The sequence below is a fragment of the Embiotoca jacksoni genome, unplaced genomic scaffold, assembly GCF_022577435.1.
Source record: "Embiotoca jacksoni isolate LCO1_2020_lvr unplaced genomic scaffold, fEmbJac1.0.p SCAF_36, whole genome shotgun sequence".
Lineage (NCBI taxonomy): Eukaryota > Metazoa > Chordata > Actinopteri > Embiotocidae > Embiotoca > Embiotoca jacksoni.
The window spans coordinates 3,698,902-3,722,643 of NW_027185388.1; the positions used below are offsets into that span (position 1 = coordinate 3,698,902).

General features: G+C 43.7%; 2 protein-coding genes across 6 annotated transcripts in view; both read left to right on the plus strand.

The window, feature by feature from the left end:
* Positions 1 to 606: 606 nt before the first annotated feature.
* On the plus strand, positions 607 to 9,217 carry pld5 (phospholipase D family member 5). Its single transcript, XM_069165876.1, has 10 exons — positions 607 to 893; positions 2,634 to 2,770; positions 3,086 to 3,269; positions 4,001 to 4,109; positions 4,499 to 4,626; positions 6,186 to 6,383; positions 7,094 to 7,245; positions 7,504 to 7,669; positions 7,756 to 7,846; positions 8,417 to 9,217. Exons 1-10 carry the CDS (start codon positions 819 to 821, stop codon positions 8,677 to 8,679), a joined length of 1,503 nt encoding a protein of 500 aa, XP_069021977.1. The 5' UTR covers positions 607 to 818; the 3' UTR covers positions 8,680 to 9,217.
* A 1,907-nt stretch (positions 9,218 to 11,124) lies between these two features.
* The window catches only part of ccdc88aa (coiled-coil domain containing 88Aa), a 20,834-nt gene continuing 8,216 nt past the window's right edge, over positions 11,125 to 23,742 (plus strand). For all 5 annotated transcript variants that reach the window (XM_069165962.1, XM_069165965.1, XM_069165966.1 and 2 more), the window contains exons 1-16: positions 11,125 to 11,505; positions 11,581 to 11,672; positions 13,204 to 13,309; positions 15,423 to 15,492; positions 15,894 to 15,952; positions 16,057 to 16,140; positions 16,264 to 16,404; positions 16,628 to 16,809; positions 18,220 to 18,301; positions 19,168 to 19,326; positions 19,443 to 19,589; positions 19,699 to 19,843; positions 21,887 to 22,540; positions 22,624 to 22,829; positions 22,899 to 23,093; positions 23,730 to 23,742. The exon at positions 23,730 to 23,742 is cut by the window's right edge and continues 118 nt beyond it. In XM_069165962.1, coding sequence (XP_069022063.1) covers positions 11,443 to 11,505; positions 11,581 to 11,672; positions 13,204 to 13,309; positions 15,423 to 15,492; positions 15,894 to 15,952; positions 16,057 to 16,140; positions 16,264 to 16,404; positions 16,628 to 16,809; positions 18,220 to 18,301; positions 19,168 to 19,326; positions 19,443 to 19,589; positions 19,699 to 19,843; positions 21,887 to 22,540; positions 22,624 to 22,829; positions 22,899 to 23,093; positions 23,730 to 23,742 — 2,398 coding nt within the window. In that variant the 5' untranslated portion in view covers positions 11,125 to 11,442. The remainder of the gene's footprint in view (positions 11,506 to 11,580; positions 11,673 to 13,203; positions 13,310 to 15,422; positions 15,493 to 15,893; positions 15,953 to 16,056; positions 16,141 to 16,263; positions 16,405 to 16,627; positions 16,810 to 18,219; positions 18,302 to 19,167; positions 19,327 to 19,442; positions 19,590 to 19,698; positions 19,844 to 21,886; positions 22,541 to 22,623; positions 22,830 to 22,898; positions 23,094 to 23,729) is intronic.

Here is a 23,742-nt window from a genome sequence, read left to right on the forward strand (position 1 = left end):
CCGAGGTCCTTTAATGTGCTTCTGTGCAATAAGAGGAGGCGGAGCTCTGAGACTGTCAAACATGAATGGATGCAGGAGAATATTCTGCATTACTGAAAAGCACTTTCACTACGATGATTTAAATATGGGCATTGAAGCAGACAATCACACGTATGCCGTCAACTGAAGTCGTTAATGGGGAGATGTTGTAAATTGTTTTATACGTATTAATGGGGAGATATTGAAAATTGTTTTATACGTATCTGGTCAGAACTGCGAGTGTGTGTTTGTGTGGACGTACGGAGAGCCGACACGTCCGACCCAACGAGTCCAGAACGATTTGGGAGTCTTACTGCAGCTGTCACAAACACTAACAGCATGTTTCAGCATCCCTTCCCCTCCAAGCCAAGACCAACTGCTTTCTGCCAGATGAGTTTTGTTCTCAAGGCCGATAGAGGGAGGAGGAGAAGGAGGAGGAGGAGGAGGAGGAGGAGGAGGAGGAGGGCTGCTGGGACTACAGCTCTGTATTGGCCATTTGAACAGGAGGGGTTGGTCTTCCTCCATCTCTCTCACCACCTTCACTGAGAAGCAGAGTGAGCATCACACTTAGTTCACACACACACACACACACACAGTGCGAGGCTGGAGGAGCCATGTCAGGACACGTTGGAGACCAGCAGCCGAGACGAACATACGCAAACCTTCCAGGACGGTGAGGAACCAGCAGGATGGAGACGAAGAGTGAAGACACCAGAGTGGATCAGACTGATTCAGACCAAGATGTGTGACTGAGCTGCTGTTTCAAACCTGTCAGACAAGTTTGAAGGAGTGCTGCACTCATGGCAGGACCAGGACTAGGACTAGGACCCGGACCAGGACCAGGACTCGGACCGACCCCTCAGGAGCCCCTGAAGGTGACGTTTACAGCCCGGTACACACTCCTCAGAATGCACCTGTGTAATATGTAATATAATTCTCATTCTGTAAGAGGAATTTACTGCATGTTTGCCTCTAGGTTTTTATTTCTAGTTTTCTGTAATGTTATTTTGGGCTGATTTAATTTAAGCCTTAAATTGATTTTATTTATGTCTTTAAACTGTGTTTAAACTAAAGAAAAATGCCCATCTGGACCCAAAGTGAAGTTTCAAAAATTGTTTTTTTTGGGGGGATAAATAACAGGAAAAAAAGAAAATATTCATTAAGAAGCTGGAATCAGCAAATCTTTTATATTTTTAATTCATAAATGTCGTAGAGGAGTGTATTGATTATTAAAACTTGTTTAAAATTCATTATTTTGTCCATAAAATATCAGAAACTAGTGAAAAACTTTCCTGTAACAGTTTTCCAGATCCTATGTCTTCAAATTGATTGTTTTTAGAAGCTGGAGCCTGATCATATCAGTCTTGAACATAGTTGCTGATTAAGTGCCTTTTAATCAACTAATTGATTAATAATTTTAAACTCTAGATTCAGAGGTTATTTCAGGTTATTTTGTTGTGTGTACAGAATTGAAGGAAATGTTGTTATTGCATCGGTAGCTCATGTAACTGTAACTCTGCTGACCTGCCTCACTGTCGGTGTTGTTCTGTGTCCCGAAGCTTCATTTCCTCGCGGCCGTGTTCACGTCCTCAACGTAATGAAGAGCTCAGCGGTCTCCGCGGACAGCGCAGGAGGGGAAGGTGCAGCCGGCTGGCACCAGGCTTTCAGCCTCATTGCCCAAGACAGACAGTGTAGAGGGGCGGGGGAGGGTGGGGGGTGACTTGATGCTGAAAAGTGTTTATTTATTTATTTATTTAGCAGTCAAATTATAACAGATGTAGCCTGGGGGGGGGGGGGGGGACGACTGCTTTCTGCTCCCTAACTTATTAATGGGATGCATTTCACCTGATTGATCGAACACAACAGAAGAGAGAAAATGAAATGTGATGTTGACGGCTCACAAACCGCCAAAAACAGGGTGAAAACACGCAGCCGTCAGCAAAACAGAAGTGCCGAAGTGCACTTTTAAAACTGAGACTCCTGAAGGCTGGATCAGGGCTGCAACCCCTGCCTGTCACCCCTCCACCCCCTCCAACATCCACCCATATAACAACCCCTACATACCATATATACACACACAGATATAAGCCTTTAATATTGCTTATTTTAAATGCAACATCGGCTGCATCCATTCTGGCGCAGAGGTCATAAAACCCCTTTCAGCTGGGAACGGCTCGGACAACAAAGCAGGCGGTACACAGTGAAGCATGAACCGGAGCTTTCCAATACTTCTTCCTGTTGGCTTTCAGCGTGCATTTGCTTTCAGCCGGAGAGCTTTCCACTTCGCTTCTCTTCTCTGTGGCGTAAAAAAAAAAAGAAGCTGCGCGTCTTTGCTCAAGAGCAGTGAAGTCTGCAGCAAACTGGTTGTCACTTCAAGGCTTTCTGATGTCCAATGAAGGCATTGTAGTTGTTCCATTGATCAGGAATCCTAACCTCTAATTAATGCTATCGATTGAGCACATTAGCATTTAAAGGTGGATCATTTCCATTTTGTGCACCACACAAAATTACTGATGTCACTCATTTCACTGGAAGTTGTTAACCTGCAGTATAAAAGAAGAGGAGTTGCTGCTGCATTCTTTAAAACAAATTAAAACTTCTAACTCGTCTTCCAGACCCAGCAGAAGTGCATCGCCGTCTTCGCCCTACTCTGCTGCTTCGCTGTGCTGTTGGCGCTGCTCTTCTCGTCGGTGGACGTTTGGGGGGATGACGAGGATGGAGTCACCGAGGAGAACTGCAGCGGAGACTGCAGGTCAGGTGTTCAGCAAGAGTGACGGGAAAGAAAGCAACTCAGCATCATGTGCTGCGTTGTCCTCAATTCAGAAGTACCTGTTAACAAGTCATTTATTCATGTAGAGGAATCCTGATTTGTTCTTCTTATCTTAGAAATAGTGACATATTGCTACACACTCCTCCAAGATGTTTAATAGAAGATGAGTCAGATTGCATGCAGGTCCCTCTGAAGCTGCAAAGGTTACACTAACACTTGTAAACAGACTTCGATGTGTTAAATTGTTGTAGTTTCCCTTCAAAGCTGCAGAAAGCTCAAGAAACGCGTTTCTTTCAGCGTCGTGCTGGTGGAGAATATTCCAGACGAGCTCTCCGGCCTCGTGGACGTCCGACCCAACGTCCCTCTCTCTGCTGGCTTCCACACACTGTTGGACGAGGCAAAGTACTCGGTCGAGGTGGTGTCATCTGTCTGGGACTTAAACTCCTGGGACCTAGAAACGATACCGAGCGCTGCCAAACAGGTAGAGTCACGGCAGACTGTCCCGCACCAACCTATCGCTTCCTGTGGCCACTATGTGGCATCAACAAAGTCTTTAGGCTTTTCTTGCCAAATTTGAGATGGATCTGTTCACATGAAGACATTTGATTTTGTCCTGCCAGCAGGTGGTGCTATGATCGAAATTTGGCATATTTAAAGTTCATCGGACGAGTTTACATCAAAAATTACCACAATTTACGGCTTCATGGCAAAATGCTCACAATTTCCCGCCAACCCACGGACACGCCATTCAACAAAAACAAAATCTTTTTAATAACTTTTCATTAACACGTTTTATAAATTGACAAAATTTTGAGTTCGTTCAAAGTACAACACATAATAATCGCTAAATTCGAAAAGGTCGAAATCCCGTTGAGTTTCGGTCATGGTGCCAAGAGACTTTTTTGTAGGTCTAGTTATGATATGCATGTCCGTTGAATTTGGTGCATGTTGGTGAAAGTAGCCGCGGGGGCTGCAGTTTAGGGGGCGCTAATGAGCTGTTTCCCACGCTTATGATCGAAACCTGTAGAATACGTCATTTTTCACCCGGACTGACGTGTATGTCAAACTTCACGAGTTTTTCAGCATGTTCAAGCCCTCAAAAACAACATGGCGCTGCTCGGGCCCTCAGTGTTTTTCTAGGAAAACTGAGTGTCGTTTTTTGGTGAGCGTTTGGAAACGCTCCTCAACACAGAACATCAATCTCCCCCTCAGGGTCAGCTTTTGTTCCAGAAACTGCTCAGCCTGAAATCTCGTGGGGTAAAACTGAAGATTACCAGCAGTCTGACAAACTCCGCCGAGCTGAAGACCTTGGCGGCACACGGTGAGTGGTTCTCATGCTTTTATTTTATGAAAGCAATTTGTTAAGCCGCTGTAGCCAACAACTGTTAAGATTTATATCTGTAACCGCCGTCGACCTGACAGCATTTCCTCTGCTAGAGAAGAATCTGCTGTGCTCCAGTTCAGGAGAGGTTTTTGTGAGGAGTCTGTTTGACATTGCATGCAGCATCATGGAAAACAGATGCATATCCAGCATGCAGCAAACATCCAGCAGCTCCACACCGAGAGTCCACCTGCGTTTCTGCCAAACGTCACAATCAAGGTCAAAGACGCGTGAATGTGCAAATGTACCTGGCTGCTTCTCCTGTTCAAGACTTTCAGAAATCTCTCCTCCTCATTCTTTCAAACGTGTCTGTTTCTCCCACCGTGTAGACGCAGAGGTTCGTTTTGTTAATATGACGGCGTTCACCAGAGGAGGACTGCGCTCCTCGTTCTGGGTGGTGGACCGGCAGCACATTTACATCGGCAGCGCTGATATGGACTGGAGGTCGCTCTCCAAGGTACCGGCCAACACCAACAACAGGAGCGCGCGGCGTATAAAATTAGAATTGAGGATAAATGAATTTCAGCGGTTAGGTGCGGTCGGGTCGACGCGAGCTGTTCGGTGTCTCGGAAATAACAGCGGGACATACACAAATTTAATTAAATGATAACCTTTGCACCCCGACGGGGACTTGAAAAACAGCAGCGTGTGGATTAGCCTCACTTGTACACCTGCACCTCTTTATGCAGTTCCTCCAGCAAACTCCTAATGGGCAACAGAGATGATTTAAGATTGCTGTCTGAGGCGCTCCGGAAAGACAAGCAGCATTTCACTTTTCATTTAGAGTGTAATTCACAACCAAGATGGAGGAACCAGGAAGCATTTGCATACTGTAACATGAAGTGATTACCCGGCACTTTGAATGCTCCGGTGCTGGCTGCAGGTAGAACTAGTGCTGAGTTTAATTAACTGAAGAGCCAGAGGGAGGAAAAGGACCTGTGTGTGTGTGTGTGTGTGTGTGTGTGTGTGTGTGTGTGTGTGTCCATACATATGTATAGTGTAAAGACAAAATGACAGATAGGCAGCAAAGAAGAGATGATAAAAGAAGAGCAACCTCACACACCAGAACAGAATAAACTCTAAACAAGTTTCTGCCGCGTAATTAATGACCAGGCGAGAATATATTAGGAACAGCTGTCGCCTGTTCTCTTTTCATTTTGCTGTTATTAGTCATGCTAGCGGCTCCGTGGATGGTGATGTGTTAGTCTGTTGGTGTCCGTGCTGCTCAGTGAGAGGAAGCATTCAGATGTAAAAATACTCAATTACAAGTAAAAATATAAGTAAAAACTAAACTTTACATTTTTTAAATATAAATCCTGGTTTGGTCCTTCAGATTGATATATATCATTATATATGACATCATTAGATTATTGATACTGAAGCATCAGTGTGTTACTGTGGGAGCTAGTTTTAATATCCGGTTTTATATCAAGGTACAGCAGATTAATCTGCGATGATTACCGGGAGAGGAAGTAATATTTTTTAATAAAACCATGTGACAAGTTCAGAAGGAAAAATCCCTATTTGTTCAGGTTGTTAACAATTTACAGACATCTGAAATGTGACCCAACAACTAGAGACAAAAAGTGTTGTTTTCATTTTAAAAACCTTGTTGTTTTATCCATTGTGTGAAATCTTCATCTTGTCAATAACTAAAGCTTTCAAATATATGTAGAGGAGTAGAACGTACAGTATCTCCCTCTGAAATGTAGTGAAGAGGAAGCATGAAGTAGCATCTAATTGAAATACTGACGTAAAGTACAAGTACCTGAAAGTACAGTACTTGAGTAAATAACCTTTAATTTGAAATGGTCCAATACTTTGCTTTATTTACACATAAGCTTGTTAGCACGAGCATCTTATCTTCTATTCAGTCTCCTAATTAGAATTAGATCATCAATGCTCACAGAACTTTACTAATATCTTCTATAACTTGTGCAAAGCTTTTTCCATGCAGCGGATGGTTTTCTGTTGCATCACCTCTTCCTGTTTCTGCTTCTCTGTGACGCCCCGTAGAGGAAAGAGCTGGGGGTGGTGCTGTATAACTGCAGCTGCCTGGCTCTGGACCTCCACAGAGTCTTTTCATTCTACTGGCAGCTCCACGAGAAGGACTACATCCCCTCCATCTGGTCGAAGAGAGTCACGGCCCTCTACGGGAGGCACGACCCCCTGGAGCTGCAGCTCAACGCCACCCCGGCCGCCGCTTACGTGTCTGTGAGGAACACCTTCCATTGTGTTTACGGGATTCAGTTCATACATAAATTAGTTCTGCACAAAATGACACAAACAGAAATGCACCAGATAGAATGTGTGTTCAACATTTTCCTGCCCGTGTTCTGGATAGCGAACGTCTTTACGAAAGTTTCTTTACAAACTGCTAACAGACACACACATGGGGTGATTCATCATGTTAATATCACGCTGAGGAGCATCTTGAGTCTGAATATCTCAGTGACTCGGCTTAATTTGACAGTAATGAATCTTGTTAGCCTCTAAGCGACAAGTCACTTATCAGCTGCGTTCAGGACATTTATCATCCTACAGGAACTAATGGAGCCGTGCTGTTACGGGCTGCTGGCAGCTCCAACCTGCCCCACTACCTCCGGCAATGATACAAGGCTGCGGTGGAAACGGGCCTTTACTCTTTCCTTCTTTGCCCTTTACTCTGTCAAAATGTTACTTGACACTAAGTTTGATGTGCGCTCTTGTCGATGCTGAAATCGAACGTACGTCACAAAAACACGTGAAACAACAGATGCTGAAGTGGATCAAGCAAAAAACGTTGCTTCTCTTTGTCGAACTGAAACAAATTGAATATTAAAAGTCGCCTAAATCATCATATCATCTAACCTGTCAGTTCTTCAGTTCTTTGTAATCTTTATATAATTTTGGGGGAAAACTTGAGCGCTGTATTCTTTCTGCAGACCTCTCCCGAACTCTTCTGCGCCAAAGATCGCACCAGAGATATAGACGCCATCTATCAAGTGATCCAGAGTGCCAAGACGTTCATCTTCATCTCTGTGACCGACTACCTCCCTCTGATGAGCAGGAGCTTCAGAGGAACCGCAGTCACAAGGTGTCTGAGCACAGAGCTTTCACAGTCAATCCTTAGTTGTGGTAATATGTGTGTGTGTGTGTGTGTGTGTGTGTGTGTGTGTGTGTGTGTGTGTGTGTGTGTGTGTGTGTGTGTGTGTGTGTGTCAGAAGACGTTGAAATCAACGAGAAACTGTTTATTGGTCATTTCCTGGTTACAGCAACATGAAATTGATGAAGCGGACGTGTATCTGTGCCGCCGGACTGTAAAGCATTTATCCAGTAATGGTTGCATCGATAGGTATTGGTCGCTGATCGATGAGGTCATCAGAGAGGCGGTAGTGCTGAGAGGAGTCAGAGTTCGCCTGCTCATCAGCTTCTGGAAGAAGACTCACCCGCTCACCTTTAACTTTGTGACGTCGCTGCAGTCGCTGTGCGTGCAGCTTCACAACTGTTCCCTGGAGGTGGTGAGTGTTTAATTCCACCGTGAGCATGTTGGTTCGTTCCTTTTGAATAATGATGCAGCTGTTAAACGTGAATATTTCTTTTACAGAGGTTTTTCAGTCACAAGGAGCAGAGGGACGACTTTCAGTTTGGACTCAACCACAACAAGTACATGGTGACCGACGACGCCGTCTACTTTGGTACGCAACGTGGAACTTTAGCTCATTTGTAATATTAAAGCCAGTTTTCTCAAGATGTGTTTTTTTTTCATCATACTCTGAGCCAGAAATCTAAACTTCAGTAGCATTCGAACCTCCCAGTTATACTCCCATCTACATCCTGAATATGTTCATCAAGACGTTTGTTCATAGATCATTCATAGCACATTTTATATATGCTGAAATCTGCAGATGTGAATCGACCAAGTGCAGTAAAATAAACCTCCTAAATGTTGATGTTTTCTTTCCACTAGTCTGCTGCATAAACAGATTAAACAAAGAATACAATGAACAGGAAGCTGTCAGTGTCTTTTTCACCTTTGGACACTGGTTGTAGTTTTATATTTGATGAACAGTCCTGACACGTACTGATCTTCTCATCTCACTCCCAGACAGAAAACTTAACGACCCATTTTCATACTTTATCGAAAGAAAAAAAATCTCTCCGACACGCAGGAGAAAATACAGCAAGGCTCATTTCTTTTTCTTTCTTTTTTTTTTTTTTTAAGCAATTACTGTTACAGGGCCAATATCTTTTTTTCTTGTGCACAGGGAACCATGACTGGGTCGGGAGTGACTTTGCTGTTAATACCGGAGTCGGGCTGGTGGTGAGGATGAGCAGCAGCGCTAAAGACAGAGGAGTCACCATCCTGGAGCACGTCAGAGCCGCCTTCGACAGAGACTGGAGGTCTCGTTACGCCAAGAGTCTGCAGGGAAGCACAGACCAGCAGGGGAAGTACAGACACTTACAACAGACCAGGAAACACAAGGAAACCAAGGAGGGACACAAATGGAACAATCCTTTATCTTTATAAGCACACAATGACTTTATTATCTGTCTGTCTTAAAGACTCGTGAGCCTGAATATTTAAAAACATGTACACAAACTAGAATGTAGACGTACAACATTAGACTCCACTGACCTTATTTTAATAGAGTCAGTTTACAGTGTTTAAGCCAAAGTAATGCTTTGACAAGATACAGTAATATAGAGTCTACTTATTTAACTGTTGACTGTTATATGAGTATGCACTGTTGCATGAATATTGAAGGAAATATTCAAACTATATGCTCGCACAAGCAATATGATGATTACCAATACAATATGCTGTGGATGTGAAAACTCTATATATCCCATCAGACTCACCAAAACCAGTGTTTAAAGATGAAGCTCTGTTTTTCTTTACAGATTTAATTTGTATTTTATAATCTTTTTAATGCCTTTGGGTTTACGTTGCATTTAGGGGTTTCGATGCTGCAGTCCATTTCTGCTCATGCGGTAGTTTTAACATCTGTTTATCATCGCACTGAAGTTTTTCATCTGTCTTTATAAAAATGTACCTTTTTACCAAAGTGGTGTTTGCATTTGCTTCGTCGTCGACACGTACACACAAAGTCCAACTGAAGGAGGTCAGGGGCTCCTCGGCAGATATCACAGTGAGATTTACACCGCGGTGTTTATGCCGTGTCCTTAACTTGCTTCTTGCTTTGCAGGATTTCATTAGCACAGACTAATGAAGTGTAGCTGAGATATTATTCATGTTTTTCTTTTTATCTGAGTCACTAACAAGCTGAAACTTTCTGTGCTCAGCAGGCTTCTTTTGAGGTGATTGAAATGGAGATTCACAGTTTCGATTGAGGTCTTGAAACAGAGCGTTTGGTGGCATTGTAGGATTCAAATAAAATGTTTCAGAGCTTTGATATAATTAGAATAATATATATATATATATATATATACGTGTGATATATATACACATGTGTGCAAGCATATTTAATGAGTGTGTGTGGTATAGATGGTGAATTTGCACTCTGAATTATAAAGCTATTCACCTCATGTAAAACACAGAGACTCCAGTATATTCAGCAAATGAATCTTACTCTAGAAAACACCAAAACATGAAGTCAGTTTGATGTTTGTGCTGCACTTCATCTATTTTCTTAAATAGTGTTGGAGGCTTTAAAGCATAAAAACTTTTCATGCTGCAGGAACCGTTTTTGGCCACACGGTGCCACCCGATAGCCAACAAGCTTTCTGTCAAATACCTGACAAGGTGTGTGACATCTGTGGATTACACATCCCACGCAAAGAAAAACTGTTTCATAATCAACACATTAAAGGACAAGTCCGCTGTTTTCTACGCCTGTTTTAAGACAGTAGGAAGGTGCCCATAATAAGACTGAAGCAGTTTTTTTATTTGTTTTTTCATTCCTCCTGTTCATTCTGGCCTTTTAAGGCTCATTTTCTCAAGTGATCCAAGTGTAAGCAATCAGGGACAAAATCCATATTCTTTTTTTTGTGCAAAAATATACTGCAGTGTTTATCTGAAAATAATATGAGGTATCAGCAAAAGTGGATATCTTCCAAAATGTCCCAAGTTTTCCTCTATGTATTTTCTTAAACATAATTTCTGTGTTGATATTTTGTACTAGAAAACCTATTAGATGAATTGTGATCATTTACAAATACTTTATGGCTTTTAACAGTATTTTTCTATTTGTTATTCTTGTGACAGATTTGGTTCCATTTGTTAACACAAGGTGGTGCTGTTGCAACATTACAAGCTGTCTTTTGGCAGCCAAAGTTTGGCACAGTGAGTTAGAAGCAGCCTCATACATTCATGGATGATATCTGTCTGAATAAATAGGGCACATCACATTTTCTGTGCTGACCAGACTCCCTCAGCGGATCCAGACCTGTCAGTATACCATTATTAGACTAATGCTCAGGGGATTTAACGATGTGATGAGATATTAATCCCCCCCCCCCCCCCCCCCCCCCCCCCACCCCAAAAAAAACCGACACATTTAGAAGTGTAGTTGACGTCATCGTATTTTGTTGGGACTTTTGTTGAAGTAGAAAGTGTCATCTCCTGCTAAGTGGCCTGCTCTGGAGTGTGTGTGTGTGTGTGTGTGTGTGTGTGTGTGTGTGTGTGTGTGTGTGTGTGTGTGCACTGTTGCTTTTGTTGTGTGAAAAAGAGGCTGCTGCTGCTGATGGGGAAGGGGTGGGGGCGCTGTCGCCATGGTAACAGATTAAAGGCAAAGATATCTCAGATCTCTCTATTAGCACTTCTGCTGCAGTGGCTTCACTCCATGAATCCAAAGGGAGGGTGTTTTATTTTTATATCGAAGTTTTATTAAGAAACAAATATATACATATAAGTATTTGACTGAACTGCCACATTTGATTTATTCTAGTCATCTGACTAGCTATCTGTGTGACGAGCATGGAGGGGGGGGGGGGGCTGACGGCAGATGCCTTTGCAGCAGAGGACCAAGGAGGATGGACGCGTGCGGTGCTCGCGGGACGAAATGCGGATTTGTTTGAACACTGACTTAGCGACGGAGAACCCGCCGGATCTCGTGAGTTTGAGTGAAAGAGCCGCCGAACACCAAAAAAAAAGCCGCAATGTCAGGAGGACATGCTGGACTCGTGTGAAGGAGATGGACGGGACGACTTGACCGGTGCACTTCTGCAGGACGGGATCACTCGTGAAGGAATGTGTTTCTCGCGATGTTTTCAGGCGTTTGTTGAGTGAGACGACTCGATGCTCTGCTGAGGTTCTTCCACCCTGGTCACGATGGAAAGTGGAGTTTTTCTGCCCTGTCTGGATCAGTTCATGCTGAGCCCACTTGTCACTTGGGTAAGTCATGCAGGAGGCTCAGATTTCCTCACTGTGATACCAACCTCAAATCATGTATTCTCTTTTTGTATTTAGGTGAAGACATTCGTGCCGGATGATGGAGGCATGCAGTTGGATTTCTCCGAGCTGCTGGATGGAATCTTTTTGAACGACATAATGACTCAAATGTAAGTCTCTTTCTTCAGGCTGTGTTATATTTGTCCAGATGGATATTTGGATTAGTCGCCTCTGTTTTGAAGCCATAGATTCAAAAGGCATCTGTTTTATGATGATGGGCAACATTTACCTGTCATGTCAGTTATTAAAATAGATATTTTGAAGTCTTTCTTGAGCAGGAGGTATCTTCTGCCTTCATGCCGTCTGCAGCAGCTACAGTGTCCAGTCGTCTGCTGGCATTCTTATCCAACAGTACCGGCTTTGTGGCTCTGCAGCAATAAAGAGGATCTTTGTAGTCTGCAGCAGACTTTAAATGTAACTTCCTCATTGCTTACAGGTTAATGTTAGAATCAGCATAAAAGTTCTACATAAATGTATGACATGCCATGAGGGGCTTCAGCTTTGACTACAAGGGGAGCAGAACTGACATGAAGGGCATCACAGATTCTGTCAGGATGCTACTTAAGAGATTATGATTTGGTGGCCTTATGTTCTGAGGGAATTACCGTCATCCTCAACAAACAATAACTCACGCTGCGTGTTGAGTCTTCATGTTCGGATTAAATGAGTCTTCAGACGAGTCCCAACTGAATCTGAAGAGTTGCAAAGGACGAGAAAAAACTGATGACCCAGTGCACTTGTGTGGATGATGCTGTCTAGCCAGCCCGAGTCTGCAGTATCCACTCACCCATCCTCCACCCCCACCCCCTCACCCCCCACCCTTCACGCACACACACACACACACACACACACACACACACACATACACACACATACAATGGTCATAATAAGCGGCGCTTCATACAAAACAATGCCGCACTGAAGGGAGGGGAAGAGGCGGGATAATCTCCTGGATTGGGAGACCCTCTGGGATTAGGGTCTGGTGTTTAGTGCCACTGGGACACAGATGGGAGGGAGGACGAGCACAGAAACAGGCCAAACAGCACAGAGAGGGAGACACTTGGCACCACAGAGGCATATCTGTGTCTCTCTCTCTCTTTTCCCAGCTATAGAATTAATGAATAGTAAAGTAAAATTAAATAGAAATGATGTCTATAAAATCTGATCCATCATTTTTGCAGTCTGTTTGCATCAACTCTTGCAGTCTGTGCACATCAGGGCTCCTGTCAGGAGCAACAAGGTGAAGTCTGACCTATATAGCAGCGCTGAGGTCCGTGACTGATAATAACGCTCAGACTCCAGTGGGCTCCGGCCAGCAGCCGGGGAACCCAGCCAGCCCGGTGGAAAGTCTAATGTCACCCTGTTTGGCTCAGAAACGCTCCAGTTTGGTGGCTGAAAGGAATGACGTCACACAGGCTAAAGTTAGGAATGAATAGCAGCTTCAAACATGTTGTTTTCATGGCGATTCTTGAGCCAAGACTCGCTGCTTCCTCCCCCACCGCCGCCCCATCCGAGTGACAACCTCTTTTTGTGTGTGTGTGTGTGTGTGTGTGTATGTGTGTGTGTGTGTGTGTGTGTGTGTGTGTGTGAGAATAGCGGAAACATCAGATAAAATGCTTTTATATTCTTTCTTATTTCTAGAAACCCCTCAGTTGCACCGCAGGGTGCAAACAAAGTGAGCACAGATCCGAGTCAGCGGATCCACAACCTGAACTTTCTTGTGCAGCAAATCAAGACGTGTTATCTGGTGAGTTCTGGATGTTTCCTCCTCTCAGACATGATATGTTGTATAAAACCCTGCCGGCCGCTAAGCTTTCGATCTTTCTCTACTTCAGATTATGATCAGTTTTGGATTCTACTTTAACTTTGCATCGTGCACGCACACGCTGGATAAACTTGTGAGTGCTGGTCCGTCCCCCGCAGATCAACTTGTTCTTCTTAAGATGCATGGCCTAAATATGGGCTATGTGAACATCTGTGTAATCAGTAAAGATGCAGCCAGAGCCAGCAGACAGACACACAGCTGGGGAGTCACGGGCAGACGCCAACGATGGCGAAGTGTTAGATTTTCTATCTGTCGGAGTAGTTAAGTACACTTGAAGTTAAGCTTTCAGATCTGTTGAGATGACGAGACAAGTGATTTCAATGAGGACGGGACGGTCGAGTTCAGTAGATCAGAACAGTGAAGCAAAAGTCACTTTTTAGTATTACAGCAGTGTTTTTACTGTACTTACTTTTGGCAATTACAAAGTTTGAAATTGTCTCTCTGCTGTCATTTTTCTTTTCCGAGAGTTCACTATAATCTTTTAAAATTACTCTCAACAACCTTATCGGACTGGAAATATACAACTAATTTGTTTCAAGCTCATCTTTGAGAGAAACTGCAGCTCTTGGTGCTTTTGTCCTTATTAAAAATGATCCCTAATGAAGTATTTTGTATGTAGGGCAGCTGTGGAACCGCTGCGGTCCGTTTCTGGTTATTTTTATGCTCTAAAGTCAGATGAAGGACTCTGACCGCTGCAACGCATGAAAAACATAGCGAAGTAGAACTTTATGCTGAATGAGGATGTCTGTATATGAACAGGATCACGGTGGTGATGGTGCTGATGTTTAGCTGTTTCATGTTTCCCATAATTACCACGTGGATTTTGCAAGCTAACATTTACTAAAAGCTTTAAAGGAGAAGTGCGGTTGAGGCTGAATATCATTGATTGTGAATGTCATGAAAGAAAGTACAAGGCACATTAAATGTTGTTCTCGTGAAATTCACTCATCATTGGTCTGGTGACACTCTGTCGGGGATCGTTTTCCAGTTGTGGGCGTAGACCTCGGGTTGATTTTGTAACTATTGGCGAAGCCTTTTACCAGCATTGATCATCATGACACTTTTCTTGCTCCGGCATCAATTCTTTAATATTTATAAATATTTTGAAACGAATACTTCACTTCAATACCACCTCCACTGGCCGAAACAGGGTTTTCAGACAAAGCTGAGGCAGTAAGTGGGCGGAGCCAGGCAATGACGAAGGTGCTCGGTATAAAGTCATGGTATCACCGCAGTCATCAGGATTTCATCCTCTGGGGATCAACAAGATTTCATGGAAATCCATCCAACAATTGTTGATGTTTCATACAAAGATCACCAAAGTCAGTGTGTTTCATCCTGTTGGGAACATGAAAGTCTAGAAAACTGCATCAGTAGATGTTGAAGTACTACATTTCTCTTTGGTCTGCTGGTGGCAGCAGAGGAGAAGTTAGGGGAGAAGTTAGGGGAGAAGTTAGGGGAGAAGTCAGAGGAGAAATCAGAGGAGAAGTTAGAGAAGTTAGGGGAGAAGTTAGAGGAGAAGTCAGAGGAGAAATCAGAGGAGAAGTTAGGGGAGAAGTTAGAGAAGTTAGGGGAGAAGTTAGAGGAGAAGTCGTGAAGTCTGGAGGCTCGGCTCTTCTGCATCAGAGACTCAATGATTCCACTCAACTGCAGCTTCTTCTTGCTCATAAGAGTTTATAAGTTTATAAGTTTATAAGTTACTCAAACTTTCCGCCCACCAGTACTTACACATGCTGTACACACATGCATGAATGCGAGCCGCCTATAGCTGCAACCAGGCTGCAGCGCAGTTTTGGAGGATTTCAGCGCTGCACCGGGGAAACCGGCTCCGTCATCCACCCATTCAGAGCGCTCATCCATTTGCTGGCTTTGTTTCTATACATGCGTGTCAGCAGGTGCTATGTGCTGTACATACATACGCCCCGATCCATTCAGGCTTGTTGGCTCCACCGCGAGACGTGTCTTCACTCTGTTCTTCTTTTAATTCAGCCAAAATCTGCTTGTCCTTTTCTGCTTCTCTCTCTTTTTTTTGCAGGATAATCTGAGACAATTAATCATGATACCGTTGCCAAACGTGTTGCTGCTTGGCCGGACTCCTTACTGTGGTACGTTCTTTAAAAACAGGTCTCCTTATTCATACAAAGTTAGACTTGTTTTCTTGTTCAAAAAGCTAAAGATCACCTGTGTAATGAAACTAAAGAGTCGTTTCAATTACAGCACCAATTTGGAACAAATGATCTTTGTTTCTAACAATAAAAAATGCTCCTCAGCACTTTAAACTACACTAGTTTCAGTGTTTCCTCTCAGACAGGCTGTTTTAGCTCTTTCCGATACCATTTTAATTCAATTGCACACTATCAGTCTGATAACCGCGCCGGCTTGTGATGGCAAGGCTTCGGCAAGTGTTGACCCAAATTCAGCTGCCAGCGCTCCGTTCAGTTCGACGCCATGCCAGCAGTCCTCCATTCAGATAATCAACTTTCTGCTTGTTTTTTTTTCCCCATAGAACAAAGTCTGGATGAAATGAAGAAACTCTTGCTGTTGCTGTTGGGATGTGCCGTCCAGGTAAACGCCGACCGGCTGAGATCAGTACCTGAACATGTACTTCATAGTTTCACGGTCGTTCGTGGTCGGACACGAGTCAAATCTGTGTTTCTGCACGCTTGCAGTGTGAGAGGAAAGAGGAGTACATCGAGAGGATCCAGACGCTTGACTTCGACACTAAAGCTGCAATAGCTGCACATATCCAGGAGGTATGTGACTCTCAACGGTGTGCAGTAAGCCAGATTGTGTGTAGTCGTGTTGGTTCTGCGTGCTCATTCATATTGATTCTTTCTTCCCCCTCTACGCTGCCTGTCCTCTCCCACGTTCACCAGTTGACCCACAGTCAGGAGAACGTGCTGGATCTCCAGTGGATGGAGTCCAGCGAGGTGCATCCAGACGAGATGGAGGCCGCAGCGAGGAACATGGCCGCACACCTGCGACTCCTGCTGGACCAGAGGGACGCCCATCTGGAGGTGTTACACTATGAACTGCATGCTTTCTTTGGATTTGCCAATTTATCACAACTGTTGTACGATTTCAAATATATTTTGTGCATTAAGTTGTATTTTAGGGACAAAGTGTCAGTAATTAGACCTGAAAATGATCAAGAAGCTTTTTTATTTTACACTGAAGGAACTGAGTAAAAGTTATATGTTCACTTCAACCTGCTTTATTCTTCTGCCTTCCTGTCGGCAGACCATCGCAGAGCTCATGCAGGAAAAGGACGGTGTGGTGAGTTTGCTCAGTAGTCCGTCCAGCCCGCAGTCTGCCATCTACTCTCCCAGCATGCAGCAGCAGCAGCAGGTGGGGGCCCAGCAACACCTGGCGGTGGAGCTGGCTGACTCCAAGGCCAAGATCAGACGACTCAGACAAGAACTGTAAGTTCCTGAAAGTTGGAGAAACAAAGAATAATTCTGTTTGTTTGCTGACAAAAATGGGCTTAAAAAGTTAAGATGTGAGAAGAACGGAAAATGTCACTTTAAAATGCATCAATATGCAAATCAGAGCAGTTTTAGACACAGAAAGAACAAACAAAAAAAAAAACAGCTCGGTATCAATCACTTGTATTCAATGTTTTGGTTCTCAGAACTTCATCAGAGTTGTTTTTTAGTTTCAGCCATTAAATCATCTCGCAAAGAGCACAGGGCTAAAAATATAACATATTACTTTTTGTGTTTTCATTACATATAAATTTGTCATGAATAGAGGGAGTCGGGTTATTTTCCAACAACCAAGTGATCAGTTTTTATCTTAATGTGCTACTTTTGGGGTATTATTAGGGATAATCTAAAGTTGTAATAACTGATCACAGATTTTGTTAATACTGTGTTATACGCAGCAAATTAAAGCCAGATTTCAGTTAAACATCTGAATGATTCACATTGCTGCCGTGAGTTTTTGTCGCTTCCTGCGGTTCATCCGTGTCATTTCACCAAATGGTTTCTAGAACAAAGCAGCACAGCGTTTGCCGTCAGTCGCTTCGCTCTCACAGTGAGGGATTGTTGGGTTAAATGTGGTGGAGTTTGTCTTCGGGCTGCTTGTTGGTGAAGAGGTGTCCTGTCCTCTGTGGAGGTGCCAGTGGAGAGTGAATGAGCGATGGAGGCCGATACTACAGGATAAGAAATGCCCCGCGGAGTTTGGCCCACATTACTGCCTGCTTGGCAGGTTCCATGGCTGTTCACTACCACTGACCCACATTTGCCCTGCGACGCTGCAGATACCATAGACACACACACACACACACACACACACTCACACACACACACACACACACACACACACACACACACACACACACACACTCACACACACACACACACACACACACACACACACACACACACACACACACTCACACACACTCACACACACTCACACGCATAGACACAAAACCCTGATCCGATTATGACCTCGGTTCTCTCTTTGCTCTCCATCCCATCTTCTCTCCTGTATTGGACTCATTATAACGTAAATGCATCAGGCATGACTTTGCACTTTTTAAATGGCTCTGGCTCCGAAAACTATTCTTTTATAGACATAAATAGATGTTAAATATGCGACATCTCTATAATAAAACACATCTGTTTCCTCATCAGCATGTGTGAAAGAAGGTAAAAATGGGTTTAATGAGCTTCGTGTCAGAAACTTTATGCCGGAATCGATTATGTGTTTGTTTTGTGCCGAGTACGTTTTTAGCAACAGCAGTAATGAAGGCTGAGTTTTCATTAATGATTGATGAAGTATTTGAGATGAAGTTGTACCTGACTGTCTCTGTCGTGTGACCCCAGAGAGGAGAAGAGTGAGCAGATGCTGGACGGCAGACATGAGCTGGAGAACATGGAGGCGGAGCTGAAGAGGATCCAGCAGGAGGTCTGAAGAATAAATCACAGCTCCTTGTGATGGTGACAAACCGTGACCTTTTGACCTCTCTGCAGCTTACTTCCACAGATTAACCGACATCATACTTTGCAGCGGGGCAGCGTTTGATAACAGCGAACTGAAACCTCTGAACACGGACTCAGAAATACCACTAAAGCTCCTATGGATTTGTCTGAACACGAGACCTCAGCTTAAATTTGTTTAAGCCGTGTGGCTTTAATGGCCACATTAGTTCACGTGGTTCAAACGCTTCCGACAACCAAACATTTGTTGGAAATAAAAGCAGAAATCAATGTCCTCTTTTTTTCTGGTCTCTTTGGGGCAATGGAAGAATTAATCAACACAACATTATAATATCACTGAAAATTAGACCAAAGTAAGGCGGTATTCTCACTTCTTTTTGCTCTGTTTTTGGTCTCTACCAGCTCCTGACAACAATATCAGCCTCTTTAGAAATGTAATGGTTTCACAACTAGTCACTATTTTGGTCTGCTGATAGCATACATTGGGTTTATCAAAGATTATTACTGAACCTCAAAACAAGATGGATGAAAGCCAAAGACTGAACCAAAACAATAAAGTTACATGTTGTAAAACCAAAACAATGAGCTTAAAGACACGAACAAGCTCAGTAGAGTTGAGGGAGGCTGCAGAGTCTCTGTGGGTTTGTCACCATGTGAAAATACTTTACATTTATCTGAATATTAATGCAGCTTTAAAGATAATGATACACTTTATGATTAAAGACACTTGTTGAACCTCAGTTTGCTGGAAGAAGTTTCCCACTCTAACGACTGCAGATCGATGTCCTTTATGTTTGCGGTATAAATCGTGCCTCTTATCTGAACCTCCACCAGAACTCACAGCTGCTCGTGGACGCTCGTGCAGCTCGAACGTACCGCGACGAGCTGGACGCCCTGAGAGAGAGAGCCATCAAGGCGGACAAGCTGGAGAGTGAAGTGGGACGTTACAGGGAGCAGCTGCACAAGATCGAGTTCTACAAGGCCAAAGTGGAGGTGGAGGCAGTTTGAATGCTTCAATGGGGATTATTCAGACTTGTTAGGATATAACCAATGCTCTTATGCAACAACCTTTTTAAGAGAAACCATGAACATCTGTTTGTGCGTCTCAGGAGCTGAAGGAGGATAACAGGGTGCTGCAGGAGACCAAAGAGGTTTTGGAGGATCAGCTGGAAGGCTGGAGAGCCCGCTCAGATAGAATCCACCAGCTGGAGAAGCACAGTCTGCTGCTGAAGGCCCGGGTCCACGACATGGAGCAGGTCGGACATCTGCACAGACGAGTCCTCTTTCTTACCTTTGTGTTGCTTTGTATTAAGTCTCTTAATACAGACATCTTTTTGACTTTTCGACTTTGTGTTTTCCCGTCAGGAGAAGGAGGCCGATCGGAGGCGCACCGAGGAGTTGCAGGAGGAGAACCTGGCTTTGTGTTTGGCTCAGAGAAGGAGCATGGAGGAGTCCCAACACCTGGGCTGGGAGTTAGAGCAGCTCTCCAAGACCACGGAAAACTCCCAGGGTGAGAGCTGGCTCAAAGTCAAAGTGCTAATTCACCTGTTTTATTTCATTGAATTATTCAAGTTATCAGAGAAATTAAATTTGCTGTATTTTATCATTTCTATCATTTTCCTGTTTAAAAACACAGAAGGTTTCGACGGCAGTATCAGATTTGTTCTAAAATAATGTTGCTGTTATAAGTTTACAAGTTTATCTTTCAAGTTCAGTTATGACGAAATAGAAGCAGTATTTCTGTACCTTTTAGTGGAGCTGCTATTGATCAATTGATTTGTTAGTCTAACAGCAAAGTTAGGTTCATCATAGGTGGAAACAGCATAACAATGTGTAATTAAAACTGCAAGCAGTGATCTGCGGCTCCCCGACGTGCAGCACGCGAGGGTCCGCATGTTCTCGCTTGCAGTTAGAATTTTTTTCTCGATCTTGTTCTTTATTCTTCTTTAAAAAAAAATTGGCTTTTTTTGGCGAATTTAACATCTTTAAAAACAGATGAGAGTTGGTGCCCGACGCATGTTCAAAGTTTCATGAGGTTTGGAGCATCGTTTGACCTTAAACATCAACTTCCTGTGTCACGACGAAACATCAAACTTAGCCGCATCGCACTGGTTATATTATATACTGTATACTATATACTCTATACTCTATACTATATGAAATATGATATGGTATACTTTAAATATTTTGTATTAGGGTTTTTGTATTGTTGTTGACCTTTAGTTTGGTATTATTAGGACTTTATGTACAAACGTGAACTCGAAACTTGAAACCTTGAGCACTCTGTGGCTGACCCTTACAGGGATTTACCTTAGAGGGACTCAGCCCCGTGAACTGTAACCTTACTCCCCGTTTACTCATGTGTGATACCTGAGCTCGTAGACCGCTGGACTATCTTCGTCACCAGTGTTTCACAGAGTTCACTCAGAGCGTTAGGGTTAAGGTTAGGGTTAGGGTTAGCCCTAACCAAGAGTCTGGTTAACTCAACAGGTAAAAGATTCTACTTCACCAAGGTCGCTATTAATGGTTCAAATTCCACCTGTTGATGGTGATTCAACTTTTAGTGAAGTTGAAACATTTGGAGAAATTGAAAAAGTTTTGCATCCACTACACATTACAGGAAGATATTTAATATCACTGCAGACCTCCTTAAAAACATGTATATCTACTATCCAAAGAATGTCTGTAGGAATTTTGATCACATTTGAATGAATATTTATGGATGGTGGAGTTACAGGTTGCAGTGAGCCAAAGATTTGTCACAATGCTGTCTAACTCCTGGGGACATAGATGGTCCAGTGGTTAGCACTGTTGTCTCTCAGGTAGAAGGTTTGGGGTTCGATCGCCCCCTTTGTCATGACTTAAAAAAAACTGAAGCCATTTTTTTGAACGACATGCTATAGCATGACTTTTGGGTCACTTTTTGGCCGCCACGCCACGGCCACACCGATCGACGAAAACGTGTTATTTTGATAACTTTTAATTCCAAACATGTTCAGAGTGCACAGACTCAATCAGACAAAATCTGTAGGAGGACTTCGTTAAAGTACAACATGTGTGAATCGCCAAAAATGGTGACTAAATTCAAAATGGCGGACTTCCTGTTGAGTTGACGTAATGGTGCGTTGGAACTTTTTTGTCCACATGTCCACCGAATCTTGTGCATGTAGGTAAATGTAGCTGCCGGGGCATCTGTTTAGGGGGCGCTAGCGAACCATTTGGCCACGCCCACTCACGACTCCACTAAAATAAGACATTTTTCGCCGGGAGAGATTTTTGTATCAACTTTCATGAGTTTTTAAATATGAGAAAGCCTCCAAAAATGCATTTAAACTTTCAGGATAAAAATAATAATAATTTTACGAATAACAATAGGGCTTTCGCACCTTTGGTGCTCGGGCCCTAAAAAGATGATAAGCGACCAATACATCTTATTTTTTTTTTTTTTACTTAATTTTTATTTCAGTTTACAGCCATTTAATTTAAGACTTAGATTCTCCTTTATCTCAAGTTCTCAACTGAAACTTAACCGCCATCATGTGTTTGTCTAAAGGCCAACAGACTGTGAGCGAGGAGGTCAGTGAGAGGACACGCAGTCGGATGCTGAAGCTGGAGAAGGAGAACCAAAGTCTCCTGAGGACCATCGAGGAGTTCCGAGCTGCTTCTATTAATAACAGCACGCAAACCAAACACGGCCGGCAGGTGGTGTGTAACACCAACAACTGTACCTCATCAGCAGACGAGTCCTCAGCGGTGCAAACCTCCTGCTCAAACACGGAAAACCACACTAACGGATTCCCTCGTAGTTTAGTAACACAGCAGATGCTGTTTGGAGATTCAAACTGCCACCAGCGACTCCACACGGAGGAGCTGGAGGGAGTCCAGAGCGAGATCCTCCTCGCAGAGAATCCGCATCTCCACATTCGGGAGAAAGGACAGCTGGAGGACGGAGGCAGCGCAGAGCATTTCAAAGAAATGATGTCTGATCTGGAAGTCTTAGAAAACAATCACAATCGGCTGTGTTGTTTGGTCGGCTCACGTGACCGCTCGCCCGGCTCAAAGAGCAGCAGTCCGTGCCACGACAGCATCCTCACCGGCCTGCCAACACGCTCCTCCTACGCCAGCAAGCAAACCCAGCGGCTGGAGGCCAAGTGCAGGGCCCTGGACACGGTTAACCAGCATCTACAGACCTCACTTGACAACGCGGGTGGGTTTCAAACAACAAATACACACACAAAATAAAATGATTACAGATTAGTTCATTTCTTTCACCTTCCTCCATCTCTTAAGACCGGAGAGTTCAGCGTCTGGAGGCGGAGGTTCAGGAGCTGGAAGCAGAGAACCAGAGTCTGCAGGCCACCTTAGAAGAACTCAGGATCTCTGCAAGACGCCTGGAGCAACTGGAAACAGAGAAGCAGAGCCTTGAGCACGAAACTACTGCTCTGGAGAGAGACAAGAGGCAGCTGGAGAAGGAGAATCGACGCCTCCGGCAGCAAGTGGGTAGATTTGGTTTCTAGGTACGAGGCTGGATGTTTGGATTACTCTTCGACCTTCCTCGGTTTCAGACGGAGATCCAGGAGGCCAACTTAGACAGCAGTAACGTCTGCATGGCGAGCTTGGAAAAGGAGCTGCGTTCTCTGGTGAAGGAGGTGGAGGGGTTGAGGGAAACTGCTGAGCGGGTCAAAGGCCTGGAGAGAGACAACAGAGAACTGAGCAAGCAGGCAGCTATCGACCAGAGGACGCTGACAACCCTCCGAGAGGTGAGGACTGACTCATCAACCAGCTGACATTTTACAGATAATACTTTATTTGTCCAGCTTGGACAGCATGTTGTGTGTGAACATATCTCAAAACATCCCCATGTGTACTATGATCCAAATTAAATAATGAAACGCAGGCTGACTACATCTATTTGAAAAAAAAGAGAAAAAGTTGCAATAGCCAGATGTTTAGAATTGTTCCTCTGTTGTATTTGACAGCTGTCATTGAGTTTTATGTCCTAATATTAACAAAGAATGTCAGGAGAGTTGTTCATATTGTAAATTCATCACGTTCGGTGGATAATTAACATCTGAGGCGACATAATAATGTGTTGGCTCCGGTCCAACGCCAACATCAGCACACTAACATGTGGAACGTTTAGCACACAACGCTGTTGCGAATGTCACTAGTTTTTTCAGGAATTTAGCCAAAGTACTGTATAAATTATTATCATTATTTATTTATTTTCAGACATTACAACTCCTCCTGTGTAGGGCATGAGGACGTACGCTAAATTTCATAGCAATCCATCCAATAGTTATTCATTTAGACCCAAAATGATGGAGCCTCGAGCCGTGTTGCTCGTCTGGATAAAAAGCTGTTCGGTGTCATCGTGGTGCGTTCTCCGTCTTCAGGAGCTGGTGAGTG

Bases quoted from the DNA above. Each gene is read 5' to 3' on its own strand.
- pld5 (XM_069165876.1), top strand. From the start codon at position 819: ATGGCAGGACCAGGACTAGGACTAGGACCCGGACCAGGACCAGGACTC. The intron at 4,110-4,498 runs GTGAGTGGTTCT...CCCACCGTGTAG, and splicing joins GAAGACCTTGGCGGCACACG to ACGCAGAGGTTCGTTTTGTT. The intron at 7,847-8,416 runs GTACGCAACGTG...TCTTGTGCACAG, and splicing joins CGACGACGCCGTCTACTTTG to GGAACCATGACTGGGTCGGG.